The sequence below is a fragment of the Arvicanthis niloticus genome, chromosome 7 (assembly GCF_011762505.2).
Source record: "Arvicanthis niloticus isolate mArvNil1 chromosome 7, mArvNil1.pat.X, whole genome shotgun sequence".
Classification (NCBI taxonomy): Eukaryota; Metazoa; Chordata; class Mammalia; order Rodentia; family Muridae; genus Arvicanthis; species Arvicanthis niloticus.
Genome location: NC_047664.1, coordinates 48,261,994 through 48,288,402, shown reverse-complemented (window position 1 = coordinate 48,288,402; position 26,409 = coordinate 48,261,994). Strand labels below are relative to the sequence as shown.

Below are 26,409 nucleotides of genomic sequence, written 5' to 3'. Positions count from 1 at the left end.
AGTGGCCCTGAAGGGATACAATTTATTTCACCTTTTAATTTCTTGAACTAACTTAAAGATCATAAGCCACCAACACTTTTTTTTCTAAGAAGAAAAGTGCCCCAATTCTTCTACTAGCTGGCATTATTAGCATTTTTAAGATTGCTTTGGAATTTCCTGAAGACATTGACAAAGAATATGCAAGTGAAAAATGCCAGGGAAATCCAGTTGAATGATGGGGGTCACGTTCATGGTAATATCCCTGGACTTTGAAAAGTATTTCCCAGTCTACCTGAACTCTGTAAGCCTATTTGTGAGTCAGAAGGAACTCTCTTTGAGAATACATAGCTTGATCCCACTGTTAACCTTACATCTTGCTACTTTTGTACAAAATTACCCTGGCTACAATCTAGCTGAAGAGGCCTGCCATCATACTAATTGGACCCACTGAGTCACAGTTCTTGAGATGTGTTCCTCTTGGTTTTCCTGAGAAGCCAGCAATCGTTCAGAGTATAAAGGCAAACCATGAGAGTTTTCTAACAAGTTCTGATCTACTTTTTTCTTCTTTACAACCCCAGGCTTTGTTGAAGCCCGTCACTGGCATACAGTTAGAAGTGAAATCCTAGCCTATTAATTTGCAATACCATGAAGTAAATAATTGTAATATTATGTTGTACTACATCTTTTCGATTTCAAACAATGTGCTTTGTTTTCATATTCACCCCAACTCATAATGCTTCCCAGATTTATCCCTTCATGTTCCCCCCCCTCCTTGTTTTATGCCCTCCTTTGGTATCCTAATTCATTCAGTCTAATTTGTGCTGCCCATATACTCACAGATGTGGGGCCCTCTATCAGAGCATGGTTTACTTTCTACAGACTATACTCTTAAATAAAACTTACTCTTCCTCCCCACTCCATTCAAAAGCCATCAGCCATCAATAGCCTTCCATCAGGGGGTAGAGGCTCAGAAGTCCCTTCACCCTCCTCCATGCTAGAATGTTGACTGCCTTTATTCTACACAAGGCTTGTGTAGGTACCCATATCTGCTGTAAATTCATGAATATAGTAGTCCTCCCATGTTTCCGCAGTCCTCCCTGAGCTCTGGCTCTTACATTCTTTCCAAGCTGCATCCCATGATGGTCCCTGAGCCATGTGGGAAGGAGTATAAGAGATGTTCCATTTGGGGCCGAGCAATCCACTCACATTTTTTTCTCTGCTCTTTGATAAGTTGTGAGTTTCTGTGTTATCCACAATCCACTGCACACACACAAAGCTTCTCTGATGAGGAATGAAAGCTAACCTAACCTCCAGACACAGAATAGGAATTTAGGAAGAGACCTTATACTATTTATCAAATAACAGTAGGAAGTTTACTGTTGAAACTCTTGAGCTCACCAACCATGGTTCAGATTTAATGTATCAGAGATGTGTTTCCTTTTGTGGAGTGAGCCTTAAATCCAATCAGAAGTCCGTTGGTTATCCCCATAAAAGTCATGTGATCATTGCACTCATGGGCATATATTGCCATACCAATCACAGGTTATAGTTCACTGGTTTCACAGTATTGTAAGACTGCTGATAACATTTTCCTCCAGAAGACTATATCACACCTTCCAGTATATGGAATGCTAGTCATCAAGGCATAGACTTCCTGGTCAATACCAACTTGATCTCTTTATATCTTATTAACACTGTGTATGCTGTCTTCAGAAACAGGGCCTCACCATCATATTTTGGTGGGCAGTCAAGAGCACTGGCACTAGCTTGTTTTATTCTGTGGGGCCTTGGTAACACGCCTCAGCAATAACTGGAGGTGTGATATCTCACACCTAGCATCAGCCTTTTCATTTATCATCTTATGGCTTCTGGGAGAATCATTAAGTGTATACATTTACACACCAGTCTTATCTTACAAATCTGTGGTTTATGAATACAGCAATATCTTTCTTAAGGGTCTCTGGGCCAGTGGATCTCACAAACCTGTAACCAAAGTGTCACCTGGAGGTGCATTTATCTTGACTCAGTGAAGGTATCTGCTTCTAAGGACATATGTATAATTGTTAGAACACCTGGATCTATGTCATCTGTGAACTGGAAAACCAAGATCCATAGTAAAACTCACTACACTACAACTGGCTTTCTCAAACGGATTGAGCCACAGTCATTTTATAACCTAATTTTGAATCGTGACCAATTTCTGTTCTATTTCTAGAAGCAATCTACTAAATTTTTCTCGTATAGGAGGGACTATGGCAGGCTGTGAATGCCGAGAGCCATCAGGGTGACTAACTCCCATATTAGGAATCTTATTTTTGTCACTTGGTGTTTAAGTACATTTGGGAAAGTAGTCTAATCTTTACAAGCCTTTATTTCTCCACCCACAAAATATACACTATAAATGTAAGAGATCTGATGCATGACAGATAGAAGCTAAATATGATGGTAATGATGACAGTCTTAGTTAACATTAACGTTGTCAACTTGACATAGTCTTAGTTACCAGAAAAAGAAGCTTCAATCAAATAATTGTCTTTATCAGCTTGGTCTGTGGGTATGCCTATGAGAAATTGTCTTGACCATTAATTGATACATGAGGATCCATCCTACTGTAGGCAGCACGATCCTCAGGTGAGAGGACATGGTCTATAAAACATAGCTAGCTAGGCATGAGCTTATGAGAAAGTCAGAGAGGAAGCCAACAAGCAGGATTCCTCCACGGATTGTGCTTGGGGTTTCTGCCTTGAGTTACTGCAATCTGTATTTGTAAGTCAATAAACCCATTCCTCTCTTACTAGGTACTTTTCCATGGCAGCATTAAACCACCATGACCAAGGAAACTAAAAGAACGAGATTTTGGCTTATAGTTTCAGAGGGGTGGCTTGCACTTGACTGGTTTCTCTCTGAGATCCTGGCTGTTTTTCAAGCTTATGGAATTTGAGTGCATAGCCAGTGAGATCTAGAAAGGTCTTTTCCAAGACTGAAATATTGGTCCCTTGTAATCAGTCTTACTCTGATTACAAGTAGGCTTCCTGAAACATGTCTCTTAGGTTACTACTTAATTCTTGTGACATTTGACATCATGCCACTGAGAGACAGTAGGGAGAATAATAGGGTTAGAGTCCTGTGTTCCCCAGGTAGTCTAGTAGCTAAAATAAGTTCTGATGGCAACGAGGTGTTTTCATGGAGCAGTTAAGTAAAAAACAAAACAAAACAAAAGACAAAAAACAAACAATAACAACAAAAAAGAAAAATACTAGCTTCCCCAGTAGTGTGTGAGTTTATTAGTCACTTCAGAAATGTGAGCCTCAGTTCACATTTAATTACAAATTAATTAACCACAGTCTGACCTCATGGGCTTGAGCTGTCTATAAAATAATACAATGTACACAAAATTAGTCCATATCTGCACTATGCTACCAAGTAGTCTTTTAGGAGCCCAGCTTCCCATCTCATCCCCAATGAGAATACCAGAAAGAATTGTCTGTCTCCATAGTCTTTTCCTTGGGACAGTCTGCAATTCCCAGATTGAAATGGAATAGGGTCCCATGTACATGTGGTGGAAGGCAGGATGACAGGCTGCCCCAGGAATCCTCAGGACAGTTTACAGTCGTGACAGCTGTAGTTAAAACAACATGCCATGATCAAGACTCAAGTCCTATCAAGAGAAGTGAACCTTCAGACTTTGTTTGAGTTTTCAGGTATCTTCTGTAAGTCTCAAACTGCTTTCCCTAAACATTCAATCTTAGGAGTCAGAATGCTACACAGAGTGAAGCAGTTCTTTTGAGGTTTGCTCCACTGACAAGCTCCTGTCTTTATGGCTGAGGTTTTCAGCAAGCTTCAAAGTGCAATTCATTCGTTTAGCAACGGTGAATCCAGTGCTTTCTATTCCTGGTACCATAAGAGTAATGTAGTACACCAAAATATAAACAATTCAATTCAGTTGGGGATGCAAACTGGTACCACTGAACAAAAGGAATAAAGGAAGCTCTGTGAAGGGATGCTCTCCCAAATGCCCAAGAGAGCTTTCAAGGGAGAATTAACATTCCAAGTAGAGGCAACATCAGTAACTAAAACTCAGAAGCTAGAGAGATCTAGCGAGCACAAAATTGGAAAAAGTTCTGCTGCAAAAACCGAGAGTGCATGTCATCCTGGGAGATGAGGTGGGAGGTGGGCAGTAGAGGAACATAGAGAGGCTCTCTCTCTCTCTCTCTCTCTCTCTCTCTCTCTCTCTCTCTCTCTGTCTCTCTCTCTCTCTCTCTCAAATACACACATACACACACACACACACAGAGAGAGAGAGAGAGAGAGAGAGAGAGAGAGAGAGAGAGAGAGAGAGAGAGAGAAACACATAGTACATGCTATGTAGGAATAAAGAGATGATCGAGAAGCAAACTAAAAACCAAATGCTGGGACCAGGCATGAAAGATCTTTGCAATGAGGAGTCTAGACTGACTATTGTGAAGACAATGGGAGTCAGTGGAAGATGCTTTCTACAGATGTGTAGGTGGTGGTTTATTCTTCAAACCATCTTAAAGACAGGCTTGTCTTTGTCTTTGAAATCCTACCCTCAGAGGTAAACTCTTTAATATTTAAGTAATAACCAGTTGCCTTTTGTAGCCTTAGTTCACAAATAGATACTTCTTGCTGGTGTCAGTTGTACTGCAGTGGTGGTGATGGGGCTGAGGGACAAACACAAGTGTACCCAAAATGCAGACATCTCAAAAACACCTTATGCCTGCACAATGAAAGTGATAACTCAAGATGTAAGATGGATTAAGTGATTCAATTTTGAATCTGATGTTTCCTTAAGACTCCTTTTCTTATGAAATTTGAATAATAACATCTTTGGACACAGATTGACTATCATGCTCAAACCAGTGACTGGCACATACCAAGACATGTTTGTTCATTGCTAATGTTATTTTCATTTTTATTCATTAATTTGCATATGTAAAAATCAATTTTATGTATATATACCTGAGACTTGTAACATGATGTCATATGATGCACAGAGATGGTGGAAATGTCTCTTACACTAGAGCATATTAATTAACCTATCAGCTCACATATTTCTTTGTGGCTGTTACATCTATTTATTTTGTGTGTGTATGCATTTCTCTCTCTCTCTCTCTCTCTCTCTCTCTCTCTCTCTCTCTCTCTCTCTCTGTGTGTGTGTGTGTGTGTGTGTGTGTGTGTGTATACATATATGTCTCATGCATGATTGTAGAGGTCAGAAGACAGCTTGTATGAATTAGTTCCCTGAGTCTCGGGGATTGAACTTGGGTCATCAGGCTTATTGGCAAGCATGTTTGCCCACTGAGCCATCTAACCAGCACCTTCATCATAACCTTTATGTAATGAGAGCAGCTAAAATCTATTCACCAAACAAAATCTTCAATATTAATATCATTCTTCGTTTCAGTGGTGGTATTCGTATTGATATTTGCGTTAAGCCGAAATAAGCAAGCAGAAAGGAGTGTGGAGGGGTGGCAGTGAACCATAAGCTGTTGCTGCTATTGCACAGCTAGTTAGAGGAAGCTGTTTGGTAAAGTTCAGAATCTTGGAAGTTTGGTTCACTTCAGTATGAGATCTTTTCCTCTGTGGGACTGGATCATAATGTTTTACAATCACATAATGTAAATTCTGATAGTGGTAGAGTGGATTGGGAGGCTAAGTTTCAAGGCTCTATAAAATATACATAACACTTAAAGCACCTTTCAAAACGTGTGGCATGCTGACTCTCAAGCCAGTATGTTGCCTTATCCAGGAACCTCTTGGTATTATTTAAATCAGCAGCACCTTGCTTTGAAGGTCATTTATTGTATGCAATTAAAAGGTGTATGCTTGCAGAACGATTTTTCCCCTTTACTTGGAAGGTCTTATTTCTTCCTCTTCTTTCCCTTAGTTACTCTTCATGAAAGCTATTCACTTCTGTCATCATTTATTTATTATTCAGCAAATATTTATTGAGTCCAAGTTCTGTGCTGATAACTAGACTGGGTACTGGAGAGTCAGGAGTGAATGAGGAGACAAAGTTGGTTCTTCTTGAATCTTGAATTCTGTTCACAGACTTAGCTTAGAAAGTAGCAGTTGTAATGTTTTAGGACAGAGCAAGTGTGTATAGATGATTATAGAGAAATAAACATATTGAAGTTAGTTACTGCTCGGTCTTAAGTTATTCAGAACTCTTAAATTGTTATAGAAGAGCACATACTTTGGAACAGTAGGGATTTCATAATAATTTGGAATAATTTTGAGTCTCTAAAATGACCTGAAATGGAACTTTTTTTCTTCACTAACAAATGCTCGTTAGGTCCATAAAATTTCTTCTAACTTTCTTCATGATTTGGTGCAAAAATTAAAAAAATAAACACAACTAAACTGCTTAAAAACCTTAGGAGTTTAAATTTGGGCATATTTTAATCTGTTTCTATTCCTTTCTGCTTCAAGCCTATTAATACTTTCTGTCTTCAATGAATAATTGAGCTCCAAAAATTTTATTGAAACCTCCACAGGGATCTTGCGAGTAGCTATTGTTGATACCTTGTTCTTAGTTCCTAAGGCATTCTGAAGATTTCAAGGAGTTAGGGTGGAGAAATTATATTACAATACTGTTATTTTCTATGACTCTAACCACGTTGTTACCTGTAACTTATAACATGATGGTGTTTTTGTTTTAAAAATTGTGTTTTTCTTTTATGTACATTGTATTACTAATAGTTAACCAAAGTTTCCTAGGTACTAGACATTTCATAGTTCTATTGTTATCTCTTGGAATGTATCAATTTGTGAATAATCCTCTGGTTTAAAATAAACCTCTGCTGTTGGTTCTCCAAGTAGGGCCTGGCTTGTTCAAGCAAACCCAAGTATCTCTCTCTGCCACCTGCAGTAGTTATGTGGTTTCACTGGCTGTCTGAGCCAAGAACATTCATTAGAAAATGAAGCAGGAATCTGTTTGAGTAGATTCGTAATCTACCTGCTTAGGTACCATTATTTCAAGACATTTTTTCTTTAGCGTTAAAGTGAGATCAATTATTACTCTGTTTAGTTATTATTGTCAATTTGATGCGATCTATAGTTAGCTGGAAAGAAGGAACCACAACTGAAGAGTTGCCATGGCCAGATTGGCTTGTGGCCATGTCTGTGAGGAATTGTCTTGACAGATGATAATGTGGGAGGTACAACCCTCTGAGGACTGCGTGATACCTACAGCAATGGTCCTGGGCTGTATAAGAAAACTGATCATGAACTAGGAAGCCAGACAGTAAGCAGTGCTTTTCCATGGTTTCTGCTTCAAGTTTCTTCCTTATGTTCCTGCCCTGACTTACTCAATGATGGATAGTAACCTGCAAATATAAACAGAATAAATCTTTTTCTCCTCCAAGCTTATTTTTGTTGGAATGCTTCTTCACAGTTACAGAGATCACACTAGAAAAGTAATCTAGGAAAATCCTTACTATATTATTTTGGAAATCCTTCAGATTTACATAACTTATTTAGGACTGTGACTGTCAGAGCTCAAGTCCTCTATTTTGCTGCCATGATCACTTGAGACAAGGAAGATTTTTATGTTCTTCTAACTACACATCTTTCTGTATGCCTTAATTATTCTTCTATTCCTTTAAGGAAATGCCTTGACCCAGGCAACACATAAAAGAAGGCATTTAATTGGAGGCTTGCTTACAGCTTCAGAGAGTGGGTCCATGATCATCATGGCAAGGAGTATGGCAGCAGGCAGGCATGACACAGGAGCAGTAGCTCAGAGCTTACACAGGGACAATACCACAAGGCAGAAACAGCCAACTGGAATGGCATGGACTTTGAAACTTCCCTGACATACCCAGAGCAGAGTTCTTATCTTCAACATAGAGATACTCTTCTATCTTGGGTGTAGATTCTACACGGTGCAACAGTATGTATGTACCCCACTCTGTCTTTAAAACTCTCTCTTGATTACTACAATAACCACTCTGAAATACCACATCATTCTATATACAAATGTACAAAGTATTGAACAAGTTAAAATTTACTTTCCTGAGAATTATTTGGTAGTAAGTTCAGATCCAGATAAAGGATGCCTTTTCAACCCATAGGATCCAAACCAATTGAGAAATAAGACAATGAAGACAAAGATATGAAAGATACCATGTATCATTGTGGTATACAGTTACTAGGAAACTTACAGGCAAAGTCCTTTCCCAACATTGAATCTTGGATCAGGCAGGCAAACACATTGAGACACTATTGCAGCTTGATTTTGTTTCCTGGAGAAGCTGAGCAGAGAGCAGACATTCCCTGCAGAGCATTTATATAAGAAAAATAAAGGAACAAAAGCAGGGCTGGAAAGGTGTCTTTGCAGTTAATAGCATTTCAGAGGAACAGGGTTCGAGTCCTGTCTCTGTCTCTGTCTCTGTCTCTCTCTCTCTCTCTCTCTCTCTCTCTCTCTCTCTCTCTCTCTCTCTCTTTCTCTCTCTCTCTCAAACACACACACACACACACACACACACACACACACACACACACACACAGAGCGACTATCTACAACTCCAGTTTCAGGGACCTGATACCCTCACACAGATATACACACAGTCAAAGCATCAATGCACATAAAATAAAAATAAAATTATTTTAAAAATATAAATAAGGAAAGGGTCTTGCCCTGCATGCTTAGTTTTTCTCTGAGATTCTGTCACTTTTCCCCTTCTCCATTTTTCCAGGTGAAAAGAATGAAGCCAGTCAGTCAGGGAAGACCCCTAGAGTCAGGAAACGCTATTTCTTAGCAATGCGGTAGGATACATGTTCCTTATACTAAGCTTGTCTCCTTCGTACTAAACTTAACTTGCTATTGGTTTCCCTTTCTAAGTGGTCTGAGTCTTATAATCCCAACTAGTCTGAACTTTATCTCTCAACTGATTTCTCGTGCTTGCATCTTTTATATAATAAGCCCATCCTATTCTTCTGGATCATCTCTGACTGCTTTGGCTCCAAGCCCACTTGGTCTTCCAACTGTGAGGAACTCAGTATGATAGATTAATATATTAATTATTTGGCAGCACTGCCAGACTCTTCTTTGAACATTTAAGATGTAGTGTTGATTGAGAAAGATATGACCCTTTCCCTCCCTGAACTTTTGGGCAGCCAGGGTTCATAGAGGTGTAACAAATAATTATACTCCGATCCTGATAATTATTTGGTCAGAGAAAGCGACATATTTGACATATGCAAGACATGCACAGTCTTGACTATAGATATTTAAATGAGTGTTTAAAATATTTCCCTGATATTTAAAGTACTGATTATATGACCATTCATGTTTTTAATACACTACCTTGATTTTTTTCCCTTTTAATGTTTCTTTAATAGGAATTTCTCAGATAAAAGAATAAAACCCTTCCAAATCCTCCATGAAACTAAGAAAAAAAAAGCTCAAAATATGCACGAGAAACTTACAAAAACAACGGAGAGCTCTGGGAGTTATAAAACATAGGCATGACAACAGATATTACGTACCTGTGAGATACTGTTCTCCACAAGCTGAAATTGCACAAATGATCACCCTGCTTATCAATTCATACAGCTCACAAAGGCCTGGTGGCTCCAGGAATCACCTCTTTGGATTGCTGCAAATTCCCTTATCTTCAGCCAATTTATCACCCAGAGACCCCACCATCATGAACCTTGAGTAAACTGCAGTACTTGTTAAGTGGAGTGTGAGCAGTCTCTGGACCTTAAAAATTTGGGATGTTAGAAAGGAGACTGCCTTTTAGAACTACTCCCCACAATCCTTTTACAGTTTTGCCCCCCCCTTCTCTCCTGCTGTGTAAAGTAGAAATATTTATCCCTAAGCAGAGGTGTTACATGGGAGTTTCTCACTTGATGAATCAAGTTCCTTTACTCAGGGTGTGCACCTGTTGCCTCCAGCAAGATGAGCCCTTAGGACTTTCTGGTAGGATGAAGCTACTCAACGTGCTGCCCCTTGTTGAAAATGGTTAGAAACAAACATGCTTATATTTCCTTTTGTTTTTAAAATCCTGTCCCTTCTCCCAGTAAGTTCTCAATGGAGGGAGGAAAAAAAAGAGTATCCGCATAGAAATACACATACATGTGCACACGTGTGCACTATATAGAACATACAAGGGTAAATATATACTGATGCACAGATATTCATTGCTTCATTGGATATGCTCTGACAAACCCAAAGAATGTTAACTATGTACAAGGTGGCTCAAGTGCCCATCCTTATGAACCTACATCTTTAAAGGCCATAGAGACAGTTCGAACTAAGCAGAGAGATGCTGAACACTAAGCTCTGCATCCAAAGTACTAGAGATATTTACTTAAAAAATCATTCTCTGGTCATATCCCCAGATCGCTTGAACCAGATACTAGATGTGGGTATCTTTATCCCAGCATCTCCCGAGATGTCTTCTAAAGTTGAAAATCACAGCAGGAAGTGTAGGGCTATTCACAGAGGTGCACAAGACATACACCTTGTCAATCTGGCCTGTGTGGATGAGAAGGTCCCATGGAGAAAGTATTTACTAGGTTAGTAGTGAAAAAAGTCACTGTCCAGAAAAGTAAAGAGTATCAAGAAAGAACATCACATAAAGGAGAGCCAGAAAACTGCAAGAAGAATTTTTCAAAGCCTATGACCTGCGGTCACTAAGGGCTTCAAAAAACAGAGAGCAATGTTTCTGATGCTTTTTAATAGGAAAGTTTTTGTTGTGGGTCTTTGCATTCTGACTAGCCACGTGTATTAGCTACACCTCCTTTCCCATGACATTCTAGGAACCTGAATTAGTGTTTGTATACAGCGAAGGGCCTAAAACTTCAGATCCAAAAACCTTCATTGATAATTCTTTGGGCTCTTGAATACCACTTACCTTATACCACACTTTGGGTCCTCAGTGGCTTCCTCCAAGGGGACAGATGATCACACGATTCCTATACAAAACCAAGGTATGCCCTAGGAGTGGAATGTTAACACCTAAGTACCGCAGCTTATTTCTTCGCTGGGTATAACTGCTGCTTAATTTTATGTTTGTTCAGGATCCAGCTTACTGGGTCAATTAAAGTCAGGGAGAGATGTCGGCTTGATTTAGTGAAATTGGATTCTCTGTCTGCCTTGGGTTTATCTCCTTGGGCTGGACTGTCATTTGAATTTTATGTTTTTGTCCTTATTTCTTCTGACCATTTTTTTTCCTAGTGAGTTTTTTTTTTTTTCAGTCTTCTGCTCACCCTATCTGTTTGCAAAGAAGGTGTTTGTTTCTATAAAGCGCCTGTCCTGTCTGATCTCCATCATCTTTATGGTCCTGCATTCTGTCACTGTGGCTCATGTCTGGCTGTGGTTTGTTATGTTTTGACAGGAGTTTGTTATAAAGCTGACGATCACGTCTGGCTTTGCCTTTCAAACTTTCTTCTTTACGGTAGTCATAAACCTATGCTGTTAAAATGTTCCCTCTGGAGAGAGTGAATTTCTGATAACAAAAGCTTTGAAATAAAAAAAAAAAAAACAGGGCAAGGGTGGGGTGGATGAAGGAGAATCTTAAGGAACTATGATTAAAGCATCAAAGTACAACGTAGCCATCATTTAAATGTGGGTTATGCAAAGGGTTTCCTACCACTTGAGAAAATAACACATGAGCTGGAGAATGTACCTCCAGTGTTCTGTTTTCTTACCTTTAATCTTGGGGATCTTGGACAAGTTGGGAGACAAGTGAGAAGAGTTAGTCCCGAGGTTGCCTGGAAGAGAAAACAGAGTGTATGAACCTTTTGACAGTCTCAGAAGCCCCAACATAAGCAAGTTTATCTATGAAAATGCTTGAAAATGTATTGTTCTTGATTGACATGTAGAAGAATGTAGACTTTTTTTATGTGACTCTTGTGACATGTATTTCAAGTTGTGTTTCTTTCTTCAGCAAGCATATATTGAGTCTGTGCCATATGTAAGACTCAGCATCCATACCACTACTATTTACTTGCCCAGCACCACTGTGTCCTGGGAGTGTGGCTTAGGCCATCTCCTAGAATATGGTTGACTTAGCAGAGACCAAACCCTTAAGAAAATCAACTTCTCTCCCTAGCAGCTATCAATTTCCAATAGCTCTTATCTAGGAGTAGGGTTGTGTGCTCCTTTACCCCCTTCATGCGGATATTTTGTCTGACTTGAGCGTACCCAGGTCTTGTATATGCTGCCACAATGGCTGTGAGTTCAATGTCTCTGATGTGTCCAGAAAACTGCTTTGTCATAGTCATCTGCAACTTCTGACTCTTGTAATCTTTCTTAAGTTTTAAAACACACTCTCTTCTAAACTGCATAATGAAGTCACATATATTCCCACTCTGGCTCACTCGAGGCACTGCACTGTATAGTGTACCCATGCTGGATATGGTACCCACACGCTAACCTTTTTGTAATGCTGTCAGTTATCAAACTGCCTCCCTATCACCTTGCTTGTGTTAAGGAATCCCACGTAGTATTCTAGCACATGCAGTCACAATGCAAGTATCGTTCACCTCGCCTTTTCTCATCATATAGACACTGGATAATATCACATCACAAGAAGGCTGGGGAAAGTGAGATATTTCAGGGAGATAAACCACATCCACACAATTTTTATAGTGGAAATTATTATATTAATAATTATAACTACTAGCCTTTTGTTGCACTTAACTTATAAATTGAACAGTCTCAGGTGTATGTATATAGATGGAAAAAGATATATATAGAAGTCAGAACTACTATCCATGCTTTCAGACATCCAGGGGTAACCTTGGAAAACATCTGCCACAGATAAAAAGGTCTACTGCTCCCTCTGAGCATCCGTGTGAAGTCCCATCTCCATTTAGTAGAGAAAAGGTATAGGCTGGAGTGATTCCAGAATCACACAACCATTACAAGGTAAAGTTGGAACTAACATGCAGGCCAGGTGGGTCCAAGCTAGACTGTCTGACTTTAGTTCCACTCCAAGGAAGTGGTCAGGCCTAGTGACTCTTGGAGCACACAAGTCCAGGAATCTCCTAATCTCCTTGTCTCTTTATACTAACATATATATATATATATATATATATATATATATATATATATATCCATTTATATCTCGGATACATACATACAGCATCAGAAGAAAGAGAGAGGAGCCAGAGACGAGACCAGAGCTGTGCCCATGCTGGTTTATCCCCCCCACCCTACTCTCAATCCCTGATGTCTGTTGGGTATCTAATACCTCATTATCTCTTCATCAGAAAGTCCACTGTCTTCCCAAAGACAATAGAGTATAGTCCCAAAGACCCATTTCCATTGAACTGAGCCTCAGCACCGTCATTGAATGAAAATGGGAGCTTTAAGCAATGGGTTACACAGTGGTGGGAATTCAGGGCATATACAATATATAAATCAGTGAGTGTTCACAAGCACCAGCCACCAGATGTTGAGTCTTTCCCACTGGATGCCCAGCAGTACCTTTTCTTGCCGACATCCTTGAGCATCACTAAAGTATCATACACAGAACATCAGCCCCAGCAGCTGGCGCCGGTGCAGTTTTGTCAGACTGGTGGATACACTCAGCCATTATACCTTGCTTCCAGGAAGCCTATGCAACATTTAATTCTGTCAGAATGGCCATTCTTTTCCATGTTGACACCATCTAAGGGTCAGAATTACAGGCCCCTGTGGACTGCTGTGGAATGTGGACTGCCGTGGAATGTGGACTGCAGTGGAAGCAGACTGCTGGGGAATGTGAACCTGAGGTTCTTTTACTGCTTCTCATTTCCAAGGACTTTCGCTTCCTTGTAAAATGTCCCTGGAATGCTGACTTGGACTCTTTAGCTAAGCCGTGTGCTTTCCATATGGAGGTTAGAGGTCTGGGAATTGTATACATAAGTATGAGACCGAAGCCCTACCCACGCCTTAGATGGGAGGCATCCTTTCCTTTTGCAAAACTCAGTATCAGCTTTAGTCTTTCACAATGGTTAGACTCTAAATCACCTTTTTTTTGTACTTGAACACCGAAATGTGAGGATTCCAAACAGGAGCCCTAAAATCTCTGTTTTGGGTGCTGGAGAGATGGCCCAGAAGTTACAAGATACCACTGTTGTTGCAAAGGATCAGAGTTCAAGTCCCAGCACCATGTCTGACAGCTCACAACCAGCTCCGAAGGACCTGACTCCCTCTTCGGGTCTCCACAGGTATCTGAAGGCATGTGCACTTAAACATACATACACATAAGTAAAAAATAAAAATAAAATATTTTTGAGAAAATTAAAAGTAAAATGACTTTTCTTCTCACTGCTGTAGTCCCCAGCCCTGAAGTGGATGTGGCCTGACCTCTGCACAGGAAACCTATGTGTACACATAGCAGGCTTAAAATTGGCAGACTATCTAAACAGACAGGCCAAGTCCACGTTCATTTGTTTGCCAAACCTCTCCTAAGTAGCTATTTACACCACAAATGTGCTGTGATACTTAAATGTTTCAGGAATGTTTTCCAGGAACTACACTTGAAAGACAATAAAATTAACAATTACAGCTCAGTAGAAAGTCCCAAAGTCTGTGTGACTGGAGAAGGGGAAATGTACAAGTAAATCAGTGTAGATTTAACACAGCACCGTGATCTGCGCTGACCCTTCATGCATGGGTGCTGATAGTACATGTAACTGCTTTCTTGTGTTGCTCCTTGTGCCCTACTGAGCAGATGAAGAATCTGGAACTGGATGAGTAAAGACCCTCTGTTCCCACTCACAACATAACTAAAGGCATAGCCAGTGTGTGAACGTGGACTTGGCCTGTCTGTTTAGATAGTCTGCCAATTTTTAACCTGCTATGTGTACACATGGGTTTTCTGTGTGGAGGTCAGGCTACGTTCAGTTCAGGGCTGGTGCATCAATGTACAACTCGTATAAGCTTATGGTTGCTCTGAGAGCACAAGGGAGACCTTAGAAAAACAGAAGGAAAGGAGGGCTCCTCAGCCAGAGGATGCTATGCTACAGTGGGACCTGAGGACGCCTAAGAATGTGGATCAAAGGGAAAGAAAGATTTCTGAAGATGTCACATGTGCCAATGATGCTGAACAAGGAGAGGAAGCCGGGGAAGAACATAGGGCTCCAGCTAGTTTAGTTTCAAACAAGACAAACTCCTCCTGTGATTACACAGCCCTTGGAAAAGTGTGACATACAAGAAGAGTCCATCTTAATTTCCACTTTGCACCTGTGAAGGGGTGTTTGCTATGGCAGCCAGCCCTCCCAAGGGCCAGGTTTTACCCGCCTGCCATTCCTCAGTGGAAACAAACTCGACTCTTCCCCACTCTTAGAATTACTAAAGCCCATTGAGTCCAGGCCTGGATAAAGTTGAAAATCAAAAACACACATATGCTTTTCTGTCAGCCAGATGAAATGTGCTGATATTCAAATGTGAAATGGAATAACTCTGGTTGTCTCCCCTGGGCTGAGTTTGGGACAGCTCAGTCAAACATACTGAAATGATTTCATGAGAATTCCTGAAGTTTGGGAGTGTAGGGGAAAGAAAACGCAAGAATAATTCTACTTCTTAAGGCTGCAACTTTGCTTTCCCTTCGGCAATGTCAGTGGGTTGGAATGAGATGCTGGAGATCACGGGAAACAGACAGCAGAGATGGTTCATCTATAGCAGTAACCTAGCAAGCTGATGCTGGTGACTACCAACCATCATCACTGACACATTATCACTGACAGGGTGGCAGGCACACCCTGTGACCTAAATGGTAATAGTTGTAAGATTTGACAATAGTAAATGGGAATACATTGGTAGCAACCCCTCAAAGCATAACTCTTGGTTTCTAGTAAAATAAAAACATGTATTTCTCTTCTTATTGTTTAAAAAAAGAGAAAATATTCTGTCTTCAATATGGAAAGCCTAAATAATAAGTAAAATAGCCATACTCAGGTGATACTTAAAATCCTGTGAGATAGCTTAGGGGGTAAAAAGGGTTTCTGTGAATGCCAAGCATCCTGAGCTCCATCCCAAGAGTACAAGTAACAAGCCAGGTGTGATGGTTTGCATGAATAATTTTAGCACTCCACAGGAGTGATGGAAGGTATAGGCAGAAAGATTGCCCAGAGCTTATGAGTCAGCTAGCCTAGAATATTAAAGTTAACCACCAAATATAACCATAGATAGATAGATAGATAGATAGATAGATAGATAGATAGATAGATAGATACATACATACATACATACATACATACATACATACATACATAGACAGATAGATGATAGATAGATAGACAGATAGACAGACAGATAGATGATAGATAGACAGATAGACAGACAGACAGACAGACAGACAGACAGATAGATGGATAGAAGTCATGTCTGTATGGATAATTAAAATATCTAGAAGGCAATGTGACATTACCATCAAAGATGATCTGAAGTGAAGACACTGATGGACATTGGTGCTGAAGATATTGGTGGCTATAGAGCAGCCAGGAAATTGGAAACTTTTTAGTATCTGTGTTAATATTAGATGTTTAAACAAGCAAGCCTTGCTATTTCAGTGGCATAAAAACCCTTACAAATTATTTCTTAATTACAAAGTCCAAACTTATTTTCCTCAGATGTTACAACTCCCCTCATGTCACTTCTGAGGCCCTGGTGCACTTGCCAAAGCTCTTCATTCCAAACATGCAGGAAGAAGACTATGGTGTGCATGTATGGGTCTCCAGCATCATATAGTCAAGGGTGGAGATAGGGCACAACTTATGCATAGCCTGTTTTTACTGCTCATGTCTAAAGACAGATGTGTCTGGAAATTTATTTTGGGAAATAGTGAGAACAAGGGCAGTGTCCTTTGAATCCTGCAGCAAAAACAGTTTCTAGCAGAAAGTTCGGTCTGGTTCCATGTCCACAGAACAGTTAGGTCTAGTGAGCCCCTAAAATGTGTCTGAAAGATACGGTGCATCGATTATTATGTGACTAAGTGATGATCTGGGAGAGAAGGAGGGTACTTCCCTATCATGTTTAAGGACTTGGGTTTGATCCCTAGAATCCTAAGAAGGGAGAAAGCTCACAGGACCTCATCCCCAGACAAAGAAAAGCAACTGGGAAATGCTGAGACTTATCAATATCAAGTGTTCAGCCCTGAGATTATGTATACGCAAGTAACATATTATGGGCTGAGTAGGTTATAATTAGATATTTAGGAGTGTGTGTGTGTGTGTGTGAGTGTGTGTGTGTGTGTGTGTGTGTGTGTGTGTGTGTGACAAAAAAGTAAAGTAAAAGAGGCCATAAATTGGAGGCAGAACAATGGGGTGAGTTGGATAGTTTGGAGGGGGAAAAAGGAGAAAATGATGTAAAAATTATATTATAATTTCAAAAATAATAATCATAGTTAAAAATAAAAATAGTATAGTTATATCAGAATGTAGAAAATCTACAAATGCTAAGTTTTACTTTTCTGGGCATCAAGTTGCTGGCCTTTAAAATGAGAGTGTCAGATATAATCCCGCATAACCTAATTACATTTATTAAATAATTGTTAGTATTTTATACTTTATTTTTTCCACATATGTTAAGTGCCATTCATAATCACTAATCAGGATGTAATCAGTGTTATCATGAGTGAGATCATTCCTATTTGATCAGGGAAACACATTAAGCATGTTTCAATATGTAACCAGCTATAGCTATGTTTTATTATTGCAGAAATCTTAGGAAATCTTGGGCATCACTAGAATTGACTATATGTCTTTTCTGATCTTGTCCACTTAATGCAGTGGTACATGTAGACTTCTATTTTGACAAATATATGTTGAAGGGACAATAAATGTATATATTAATTTGTGTAATGATTGATTTAGCTATGGGTGCAGGTGCATATGAATAAATATTAAAATTTGTACTCCCTTTAAGTGTTTTTCAATACTTAAAATATATTAGTAATTTCTAATATATCTTGTTTGATCAAATTAAATATATATCAGGATTCAAGAACAAAACCTAATGAAATCAAAGACTTCCAGAAGTAACATCTCGGGACAGTGTATAGAGCTCCCCTCATCCGTGTGCCAATCCCTAAACATGCTAACGGGGCAGGAAAGAGGTTCACTGCCTCAATATTTCAGCTTCTTCCTGAAGCCTCTCTTACAGCTGCTGCAATAAGCTGAGAAAGGCACAGACAAATTGAAGAGGAGAAATGGAGGAAATTTCTCAATATTTTTGAATATTTTTACATATGTTGAATGGTATTGTGATTTTAACCATATTTTTAATCAAAACATATAGTTAATTGAATACTTCTATATTAATATGGTTTTTGATTAAAAACATTAACTTAAGTTTAGTCCAAAATCTATATTAATAGATATACTTGAAAATATGCTTTGATTCAAAATATGGTTTAAAAACCACAATGCCATTCAACATTTATAAAATATTTTACAATATCTAAGGAATAAAAATTTTCCTACACCTAACACTCAGTTAGACAACTGTGGAAAACTGAAAACAAGAAAAATAGCTAAGTTTTAAGGGCATGTATCATAACCCTATACTGGAAGATTTTAAAAATGACAATGCTTTCTTTCAAAATTCAATTGAGCCAAAGTTTCATAATTCTTTGAGTTTAACAAAAGAATTTTAAATGCTCATTGTTTTTTTAATGTATAGTATTAAAATTTTAACATTAAAAAGTAAAGAATGCAGAAATAATTTTATCAGATATGAAGCATGGTATAAGTTTGAATCCCTAAGAGGCAGCACAGTCATCGGGCTCCATGCAGCAGAGGAATGAATCCAGATGTAGCCATGACATTCATCTCCTCGTCTTTAATTAATGAACTGATGGACTCTGGCAGAACAGAATTACCTAATCACATTTCTCAGCAGATAAAAGATCCATATGGATCTTGAAGACCATGTTAGCCAGTCAATACTAAATGCAGGAAGACCATAGAGGGTTCATTATAGGATGTCATTGACCAAAGCCTTTTTGTACCGTGTTATGGAAGAAAAGGCAAATCCTTGCTTAATCTTTCCCTGACTCTGGCTCTGATGTCACCTATCTGCTTCATCCCTTGGATAGTGTACCTATCACAATTCTGGTTTTGGTGACATCATAACCATCAGGCACATTTGATCCAAACTCATGTTACTGCTGAACCCTAGACTTGGACCTCTCCAATCACAGATCTTCACGTGATCTTTTACAACCAAGACTCAGCTTCACCTTTTCAATCAAGATTCAACCTACACTACTTGCTACCACCCTAAGCCTTTGCCTGAATATTTTTAGAACAAATGTCTCACCCATAACAGGTATTAGTAAGCATAGATGAAATGAATGAATCTTTGAGAAAGCAAGATATATCTTTGAGAAGATATTTAAATGAAATTGCTTTTGTAGAAAAAAATAAATCAAATACATATTAGAATGATAACTATGACAGATTTGGGTTTGTTGTGTCTTTCTTTCCCCTCTCAAAAACGAGGGAATGTGGCTCAAAATATATTACCTCTGTCAAAGTCTTATGCTTTAGCTTCATTGTTTTGATTGTTTATAATGGTTATTTTCTGAGTGTGAAATTATCAGCTTTGTTTTGATCACTCCTGGAAACACTATCATTTACGTGTTAACGTAATACATTCATGGATTTATGCATACAAATGAGTGTAGAATCTAATGAGTCTGTATTTATTACCTAATATTATTATTGTACTGCAAGAGAATTTCCATGTGCATTTATGAAATACAGCAGCTGTAGCAGAATGATTCAAATGACCAAAGCTCAGATAACCAATTTACTCATTGATATGTTCAGAAAAACTTTAAATATCATTAAATAATCAATGCTTTTAATATCATTAATACTACCTATAAGGAAACAGGTATGTATAGCTATACAATTTTCTCCTTGATGTTGAAAAATCATAGGCTAACTAAAGCCAAAGTGTTATATCATTCTGGTGCACTGTTATCCCCTGGTCGTCTTCTTCTTCTTCTTCTTCTTCTTCTTCTTCTTCTTCTTCTTCTTCTTCTTCTTCTTCTTCTTCTTCTTCTTCTTCTTCTTTTTATCAGATTTCAATCTCTTTTAGTTTTTAGAATTGAATTGTCTTTATAACAAAGAAATTAACAGCCTCCAAATTAGTAATAAAATGGCCCCTAAATCAAGAGTTCCTTCACTGAACAACAGTTCCTTGATGGATTTAAAGAACTCCAGAGCAGATAACCTGTGGACTTTTAGAATTGTAGTTTGATGAGGGGACCTAGCAAGTCTGAGTCACATGTAGCAGACTTAGAATGAGCTAAGGATTGCAAGAGAGAGTAATTCTCAACATTCACTTTTCTAAAGCTATTTGCATGCACCATTTCATTACAACCTCACAAGGATTTTATTTAGTATTTTAACTTTGTATTTTGATTTCCAGTTTGAATACTTCCCCATGTGGTTATTTCTGTGTATGATTTTTCTCTTATGAATTACCTATGAATTTCATTAAGAGTTGAGGGAAGTTTTTTATAATACATAGAATAGGGTGGAGAGATAGATAGATAGATAGATAGATAGATAGATAGATAGACAGACAGACAGACAGAGACTTGAAAGAAGGAATCAAGAGTTTTACAAGGGCTCCTGCTTTGGGAAGAATTCATTAATAGTTTTTGTTTTCTCATTGAATTGCTCACCTTGTACTGTCTTGTTTGAGGGATGTGTGTGTCTCTGTGGACCCGTGCTCAAGGAAGCCAGAAATCAACCTTGGGTTTTGTTTCCCAGGACAGTAATTTACCTTGCTTTCTGAGAGTGTGTCTCTCACTAGAAGCTGAGGGTCACCAATATAGGTTGGTTGCCTAGAAAGTGCTCCAGGAATCCTCCCATCTCTGCCTCCCAGTGTGACCAACAGTTTTTCTTGTGAGCTCTAGGAATCATATCCAGGTCCTTCTGCTTGCACCCCCACCATTTTACTAATGGGCTTATTGCACTATCTCATACCATTTAGATTATAACGGTGTCCACTAATACTCCAAGTATGCTCCAGGAATCCTACTATCTACAAGTAACACTGACCAAGTGGACCCTGGGTCCTGCTTCCACACACCTACCAACTTCCACAGGGAGAATTCCCAGCTTCTCAGTGTGGAAGTTGGTAACAGTGATAACAAGAGGGGAAAACAATTGAAACTTTATAAGGAAGCTAAGTCCAGGTCTCAATATCTAAAGCAAGTATAAATAGATGTTTAGCTCTTCCCAGATTAAATGTATTTACCACATAGTAGAGGATTATTTGAACATTCTTTGTAAAGACTCCTGGCCATGAATCATTTAATATGTGATTTTCTTTTTCTCTCTCAAGAACATATACATAAATAATATATAGTATATTTCAATTTTCTACTGTAACAAAAAAATCTTCCTTTGTTCCCGTTTCTCTCCCCATCAATGCTTTCTAACTTGAGGGACTTTTAGCTAAATTTGTTTGGAAAACAGAATGCTTTTTATTATCTGCTGTAATCTTAATCTCACTCAAGGAATATTTAGAACCTCTCCATGGGAATAATGTAGATTTATGCATATCAATACTTAAATTATTTTTTTTCCAGGAATTAAAGCATAGATGTAAAGGGTAAGTTTAGCATATGCATGTGAAGCTAAGTAGATGCAGAACCAGTGTGGTTGATGAGTTACATCACTGAATCTCTAAATGTGACCAGATCTTCAAAGTATTTCAATAAATTGTGCTGTATGGTTGCATGGTTTAATACAATAAAAAATATGCTAATCTCGGTGTTTCCACTGTATAAAATTGTGTATTGGACTCGGGCTTTAGAAGAAATAGTCGAACGATTCCAAATCACAAATTCAAGTTTAAATTTGAATTATTGCACTGTGTTATGTACACTTAGTTATTTGTTAACTCTCCTAATAAAAATGTGTCTGATAGAACTGATGAAGGTCTGTGTTTGTGCCTTCAGCACCATCATGGAGCTCTGAGCCTGCTCCAAGCTCAGAGAATGTTCACAGAGCAAACAAATGCCTGTGCAGTGGGCTAATGGTGACCATGTGGATTGGTCTCTGGTGAACTTCTAAATCACTGCATGCTTTATCAGTGTATTTATTTATTGGAGAGAAAGCCACACACTCTGTAGCCCACCCCAACCTCAAATTCATGGCACATCTTCTTTCTCATTTTCATCAGTGTCAGGGTTATAAGCACAAGCCATCACACATACCTCTACACACAATTTATACACTGCACTCTGTGTATGTTTGGGGGAAGGGGGGGATGTTACTGTCACTGTCTCCTTTCCAGAATATTCTATCTTGTCTAGCATTTTCTTTGTGGTAAGCAGAATAATGGCCCTCAAAAGATTATCTATATCCTAATTTACTGTACCTATGAATAATATTCCTTCACATGGCCCAAACATCCTTCCTGATCTGACTAGTAAGAACTTTGGAATGGGGGAGATTATCATGGATTGTTTGTGTAGGTCCAGTGCAATGGCTTGAGATCAAACCAGAATATGGAAGCCAGGAAAGAAAGAAAGAAAGAAAGAAAGAAAGAAAGAAAGAAAGAAAGAAAGAAAGAAAGAAAGAAAGAAAACCTTCTTTACAAAGGCTCCACCTGCTGCTACTGAGTTTACAGATGAGGAAATAATCATAAACAAAGAATGTAGGCAGCCTGTAGATGCTGAGAAAGACAAAACAAAAAGCCAGCTTCCCCAGAGCCTCCTGAAGGGAAGCCACAGCTGCTGACACTGTCTCATTAGCTAAGCAAGACCTGTTTGACTGTTGAAATTCTACAGTAATAATATGTTTGTGAGATTTTTAAGCCACTGCATTTGTGGTGATTTGTTACAGCAGCAGTGGGAAACTAATACAGCTTCTGACATCCCTTTTAATCTCCTGCAGCTTTGCCCAGTGTGTGTACAAATAGAGACTTGGTTAGCTCTTGTCATTGATCCTCTCCATCACTTCTCTTCACAACATGTCCTTATTCACTAACATCTCCATGTTGGAATAGGACATGTGAACCAAGTTTTTTCTATTTGCAAACAATTGAAGCTTAACATGAACTATCCTAAGACGAAACGGAGAGGAGGGAGAAGAAGAACGACGGAAAAAGAACAAGAAAGAAGAAAAAGAGGGAGAGAACCAAGAGGGTACAAATTGACCTTCAGAGGGGTGACATTGGCCTTCTTCCAGCCTAGATAATGGCTCGGGTCAGTTCACTGACACTGTGCTACTTGCCTTCTCTTCGTGTGCAGGCCTCTATATGGCCATGATTTTTAAGTTATAAGTGTGAGAACTCCTTGTTTATTCAGGAAAAGATTTTAAAATGCAGCTAGTTTCTTTGTATTCATCATTTCTTCGTGGACATAGCTTGTAGGGAGAATCTCATTTCTGTTTCCCATGACATCTTGACTTAGTTCTGAGATGGTCTCACTCCTGAAAATGAGTGTTGGGTGAGGACAGAGGGTTCTCTTCCTCAGGCCACCTCTCTACATTCCTTGGTGGGCTTCTCACAGTAGGATAACATTAGAATAGCTGGGCATAGTCCCCAAGCATAAGGTAGAACCTTCTAGTTCTTCCCAAAGTGACACTTGATAGCTATGTTATGTTCTATTAACTGAAGCAGATCACAGGAACCACAGTAGCCAACGGAGGACAGACGTTGCATAAACCAGCAATGCGAGCACTGCCAAGGTTCACCTGGGAGTGGCAGCCTCCAGGTGAAGAAAGGGGCTATGTGTTTAATGGTCCAAATCAGAGCTGGGAAGCATAAAACACAAAAGGAGTGCACCTGACAGCACATGCTGGTCTCTAGGCTTCTCCTATAGTATTAGAAACTGTTCAATACACAGGACATTATAAGTATGCTTCCTGTAAAACTTGGATTTCGTCTGGAATTGAGGAAGTCATTACAAATTTAGGGTTAAATTTAAGGAAATGCAAACTTCTTTCCATTTCTTTTTTTTTTTCTTAGACTGTAACTTTTTTCTTTAGACTTGTATAAAAATATGTTAATATATAGCCGAGTGCCCTATAGAGCAATTAAACTGCATTTGATTTGTAGTGAATAAACTGCAATGTGATGAATCCAGTGGCAATTATTTGCTGTAACCTTTTTAATGTGACAATTCCTTGGATGTTATAGTGAAATATTTCACCCTTCAACTTCATTTTTATGCTGTGTATTTATTCTTAATAGTACAGATTCCAAATTGTCAAAATACTTGAGCTGATTTATGGTAATTAGCTTTAAGTTAGAACATCTGAAGTACATTCAATTAATTTTATCTGTCTGGCGAAGTACAATACGGTCTTCAGCTCTGTAAAGTTTTCTTTGTAATATTAGCTATGCATCTGCTGGAGGATGTGCTGGACTCAAATTACCCTCATTTGAATTTGATATTCAGAGAAGGAACGTGCAGTATTTCGGATTAGGCAGTATTTAGGAAATGTATACATAAGGATTATTTGGGATAGCATTGCCAAAATCCTAGACTGCTCATCACATAGTTGTTGGTTGATCTTACCTGCAGCCAATAGGAAGCAATAACAACAGCATAAATTATTCAAAGGCTCGGCATCTGGGTGTGGATTCTTTAAGGATCATGTCAAGGAACACTTGGGCAGGAGATTCTCTTTATACTTATTATCCTAAGTCTGTGTACAAAAGTGTTATAGATCCATATGGGATGAATTAACAGTGATGCTTTTAAAATGAAATTAAATATTCTAAACTTTCATGAAATGCTGTGTGATCTTTAATAGCTAAAGCTTTCATTGGTAGTTTATCCTAAATACTATTTTTTTTCTCTTTGGGGGATATTAAATCATGGATGTGAGAGATTTATTTTAAAAAGCAAGCAAACAAACAAACAAACAAACAAAACCTTGAATTGCTTGAGAGTGATTTTAGCACTTTGTCTTTAAATCTACACATAAACAAAATTCCTGATATTATGCGTTGGGATTTCTATTGTAAGAGGGTTTCAACTCACTGCGACATGAAGGCTAGTCCTGAGTAGGAGGGCATTTTATATCAGAAAATTCGGCTCAAACTCAAATGGAATGGAGAAGACCAATTTAGAAAAGCAGAGGGTGTCAGATTTTCTTAACTGGGCCCTTTAGTTAAGTGATACATGCTAGTCTAGCTGAAAAGCAGATAGAAAACTCAGAATCTACATGGTTATGATGCCTGAATAGAATGAGGTAACTTCTCAGAGATTCACATTTCTCAGAGCATCTTGAGACACAATATTTTAAAAGGTGGGTTTATTGATATTTGCATATGTAAGTTGGAGACTATTTATAAGTCCTATGACTTTGAAAACTCATACTAACCTTGTTCATAGTCTACTTTTTTGTGTCTTAATTAGTTATTTCCTGTTTTTTATTTTTCGGAAGACCCAAAGAGAAAATGTCAACATATTTCACAATCTAAGAGGCATCATGATATTAAAATTTATACTCTTGCTACTTATAAAGGCAAACCACATAGTTGGGTAATTAAGATGTAAATAGCACATTGAACAAGCCATGCAGGTTGGCTGGCTTTTGTTTTTCATAAAATATGTTCACCCAAAAAATGTATGTGAAGCTCCAAGAGTAAGTGCACTCTGCCCATTATTTTCCAACTATTAAATCTTATTTTATTGGTTTCCATGGACATAAACCTTGGTGAGATGGTGGTTCCATTTTCCCCAAATAGTTAGGGATATAGTTTATTACTTTCAACCCAGATGGGTCACGGCTGTTTAGAAAGAGAAGTGACCTTCTGGCATGGTTTCTAGAAATGACTAGATCCAGCTGGTCACAATGTGGGTTTGTGGTATTGGTTGGATATGTGTGTTCATGGCTTGCTTCTCTGTGTTTTTTTTTTTTTTTTTTCACAGCTATCGGCAGGACCCTCATCCCCCGTTATTTTAGCACCGTGTTTGAAGGAGGGGTGACAGACCTGTACTACATCCTCAAACACTCGAAGGAGTCATACCACAACTCATCCATCACAGTAGACTGCGACCAGTGTGCCATGGTCACACAGCATGGGAAGCCCATGTTTACCAAGGTATGGACCAAGCTTTGATACAGCCACATTCTTAAGAAGAGTTCAGCTGCTTCTTCACTTCAGCAGCTAAAATAGAGCCTTTGTTTATTATGCAAATAAGTCTTTGATAGCTGAAAGAATACTTTTCTATTGTACAGACAGTATTTTTTGCTTGATTATTTTGAAAATGTTAAGAAAGTTCAAATGTGAACAAACAGGGGAGTCAGTTCACTAACTACACCTTAATTATTATCTGGAAGGCATCTGAAATCAAAACGGGGGAAGGGGCTAGGAAATCTAAAGATTAAAGGTTGCTCCCTTGTGGTCTCAGAGATACAAGGATTGCAGTGTGTCAAACAAGCAACCCATGACTGGTCACAGATGAGATGGAAGCTGGACCT

At 38.6% G+C, this 26,409-nt stretch overlaps 1 protein-coding gene across 11 annotated transcripts in view; it reads left to right on the top strand.

The window, feature by feature from the left end:
* Ldb2 (LIM domain binding 2) overlaps positions 1-26,409 on the top strand; it is a 359,253-nt gene that overhangs the window by 233,657 nt on the left and 99,187 nt on the right. For all 11 annotated transcript variants that reach the window (XM_076938461.1, XM_034509436.2, XM_034509434.2 and 8 more), the window contains exon 3: positions 25,857-26,029. In XM_076938461.1, coding sequence (XP_076794576.1) covers positions 25,857-26,029 — 173 coding nt within the window. The remainder of the gene's footprint in view (positions 1-25,856; positions 26,030-26,409) is intronic.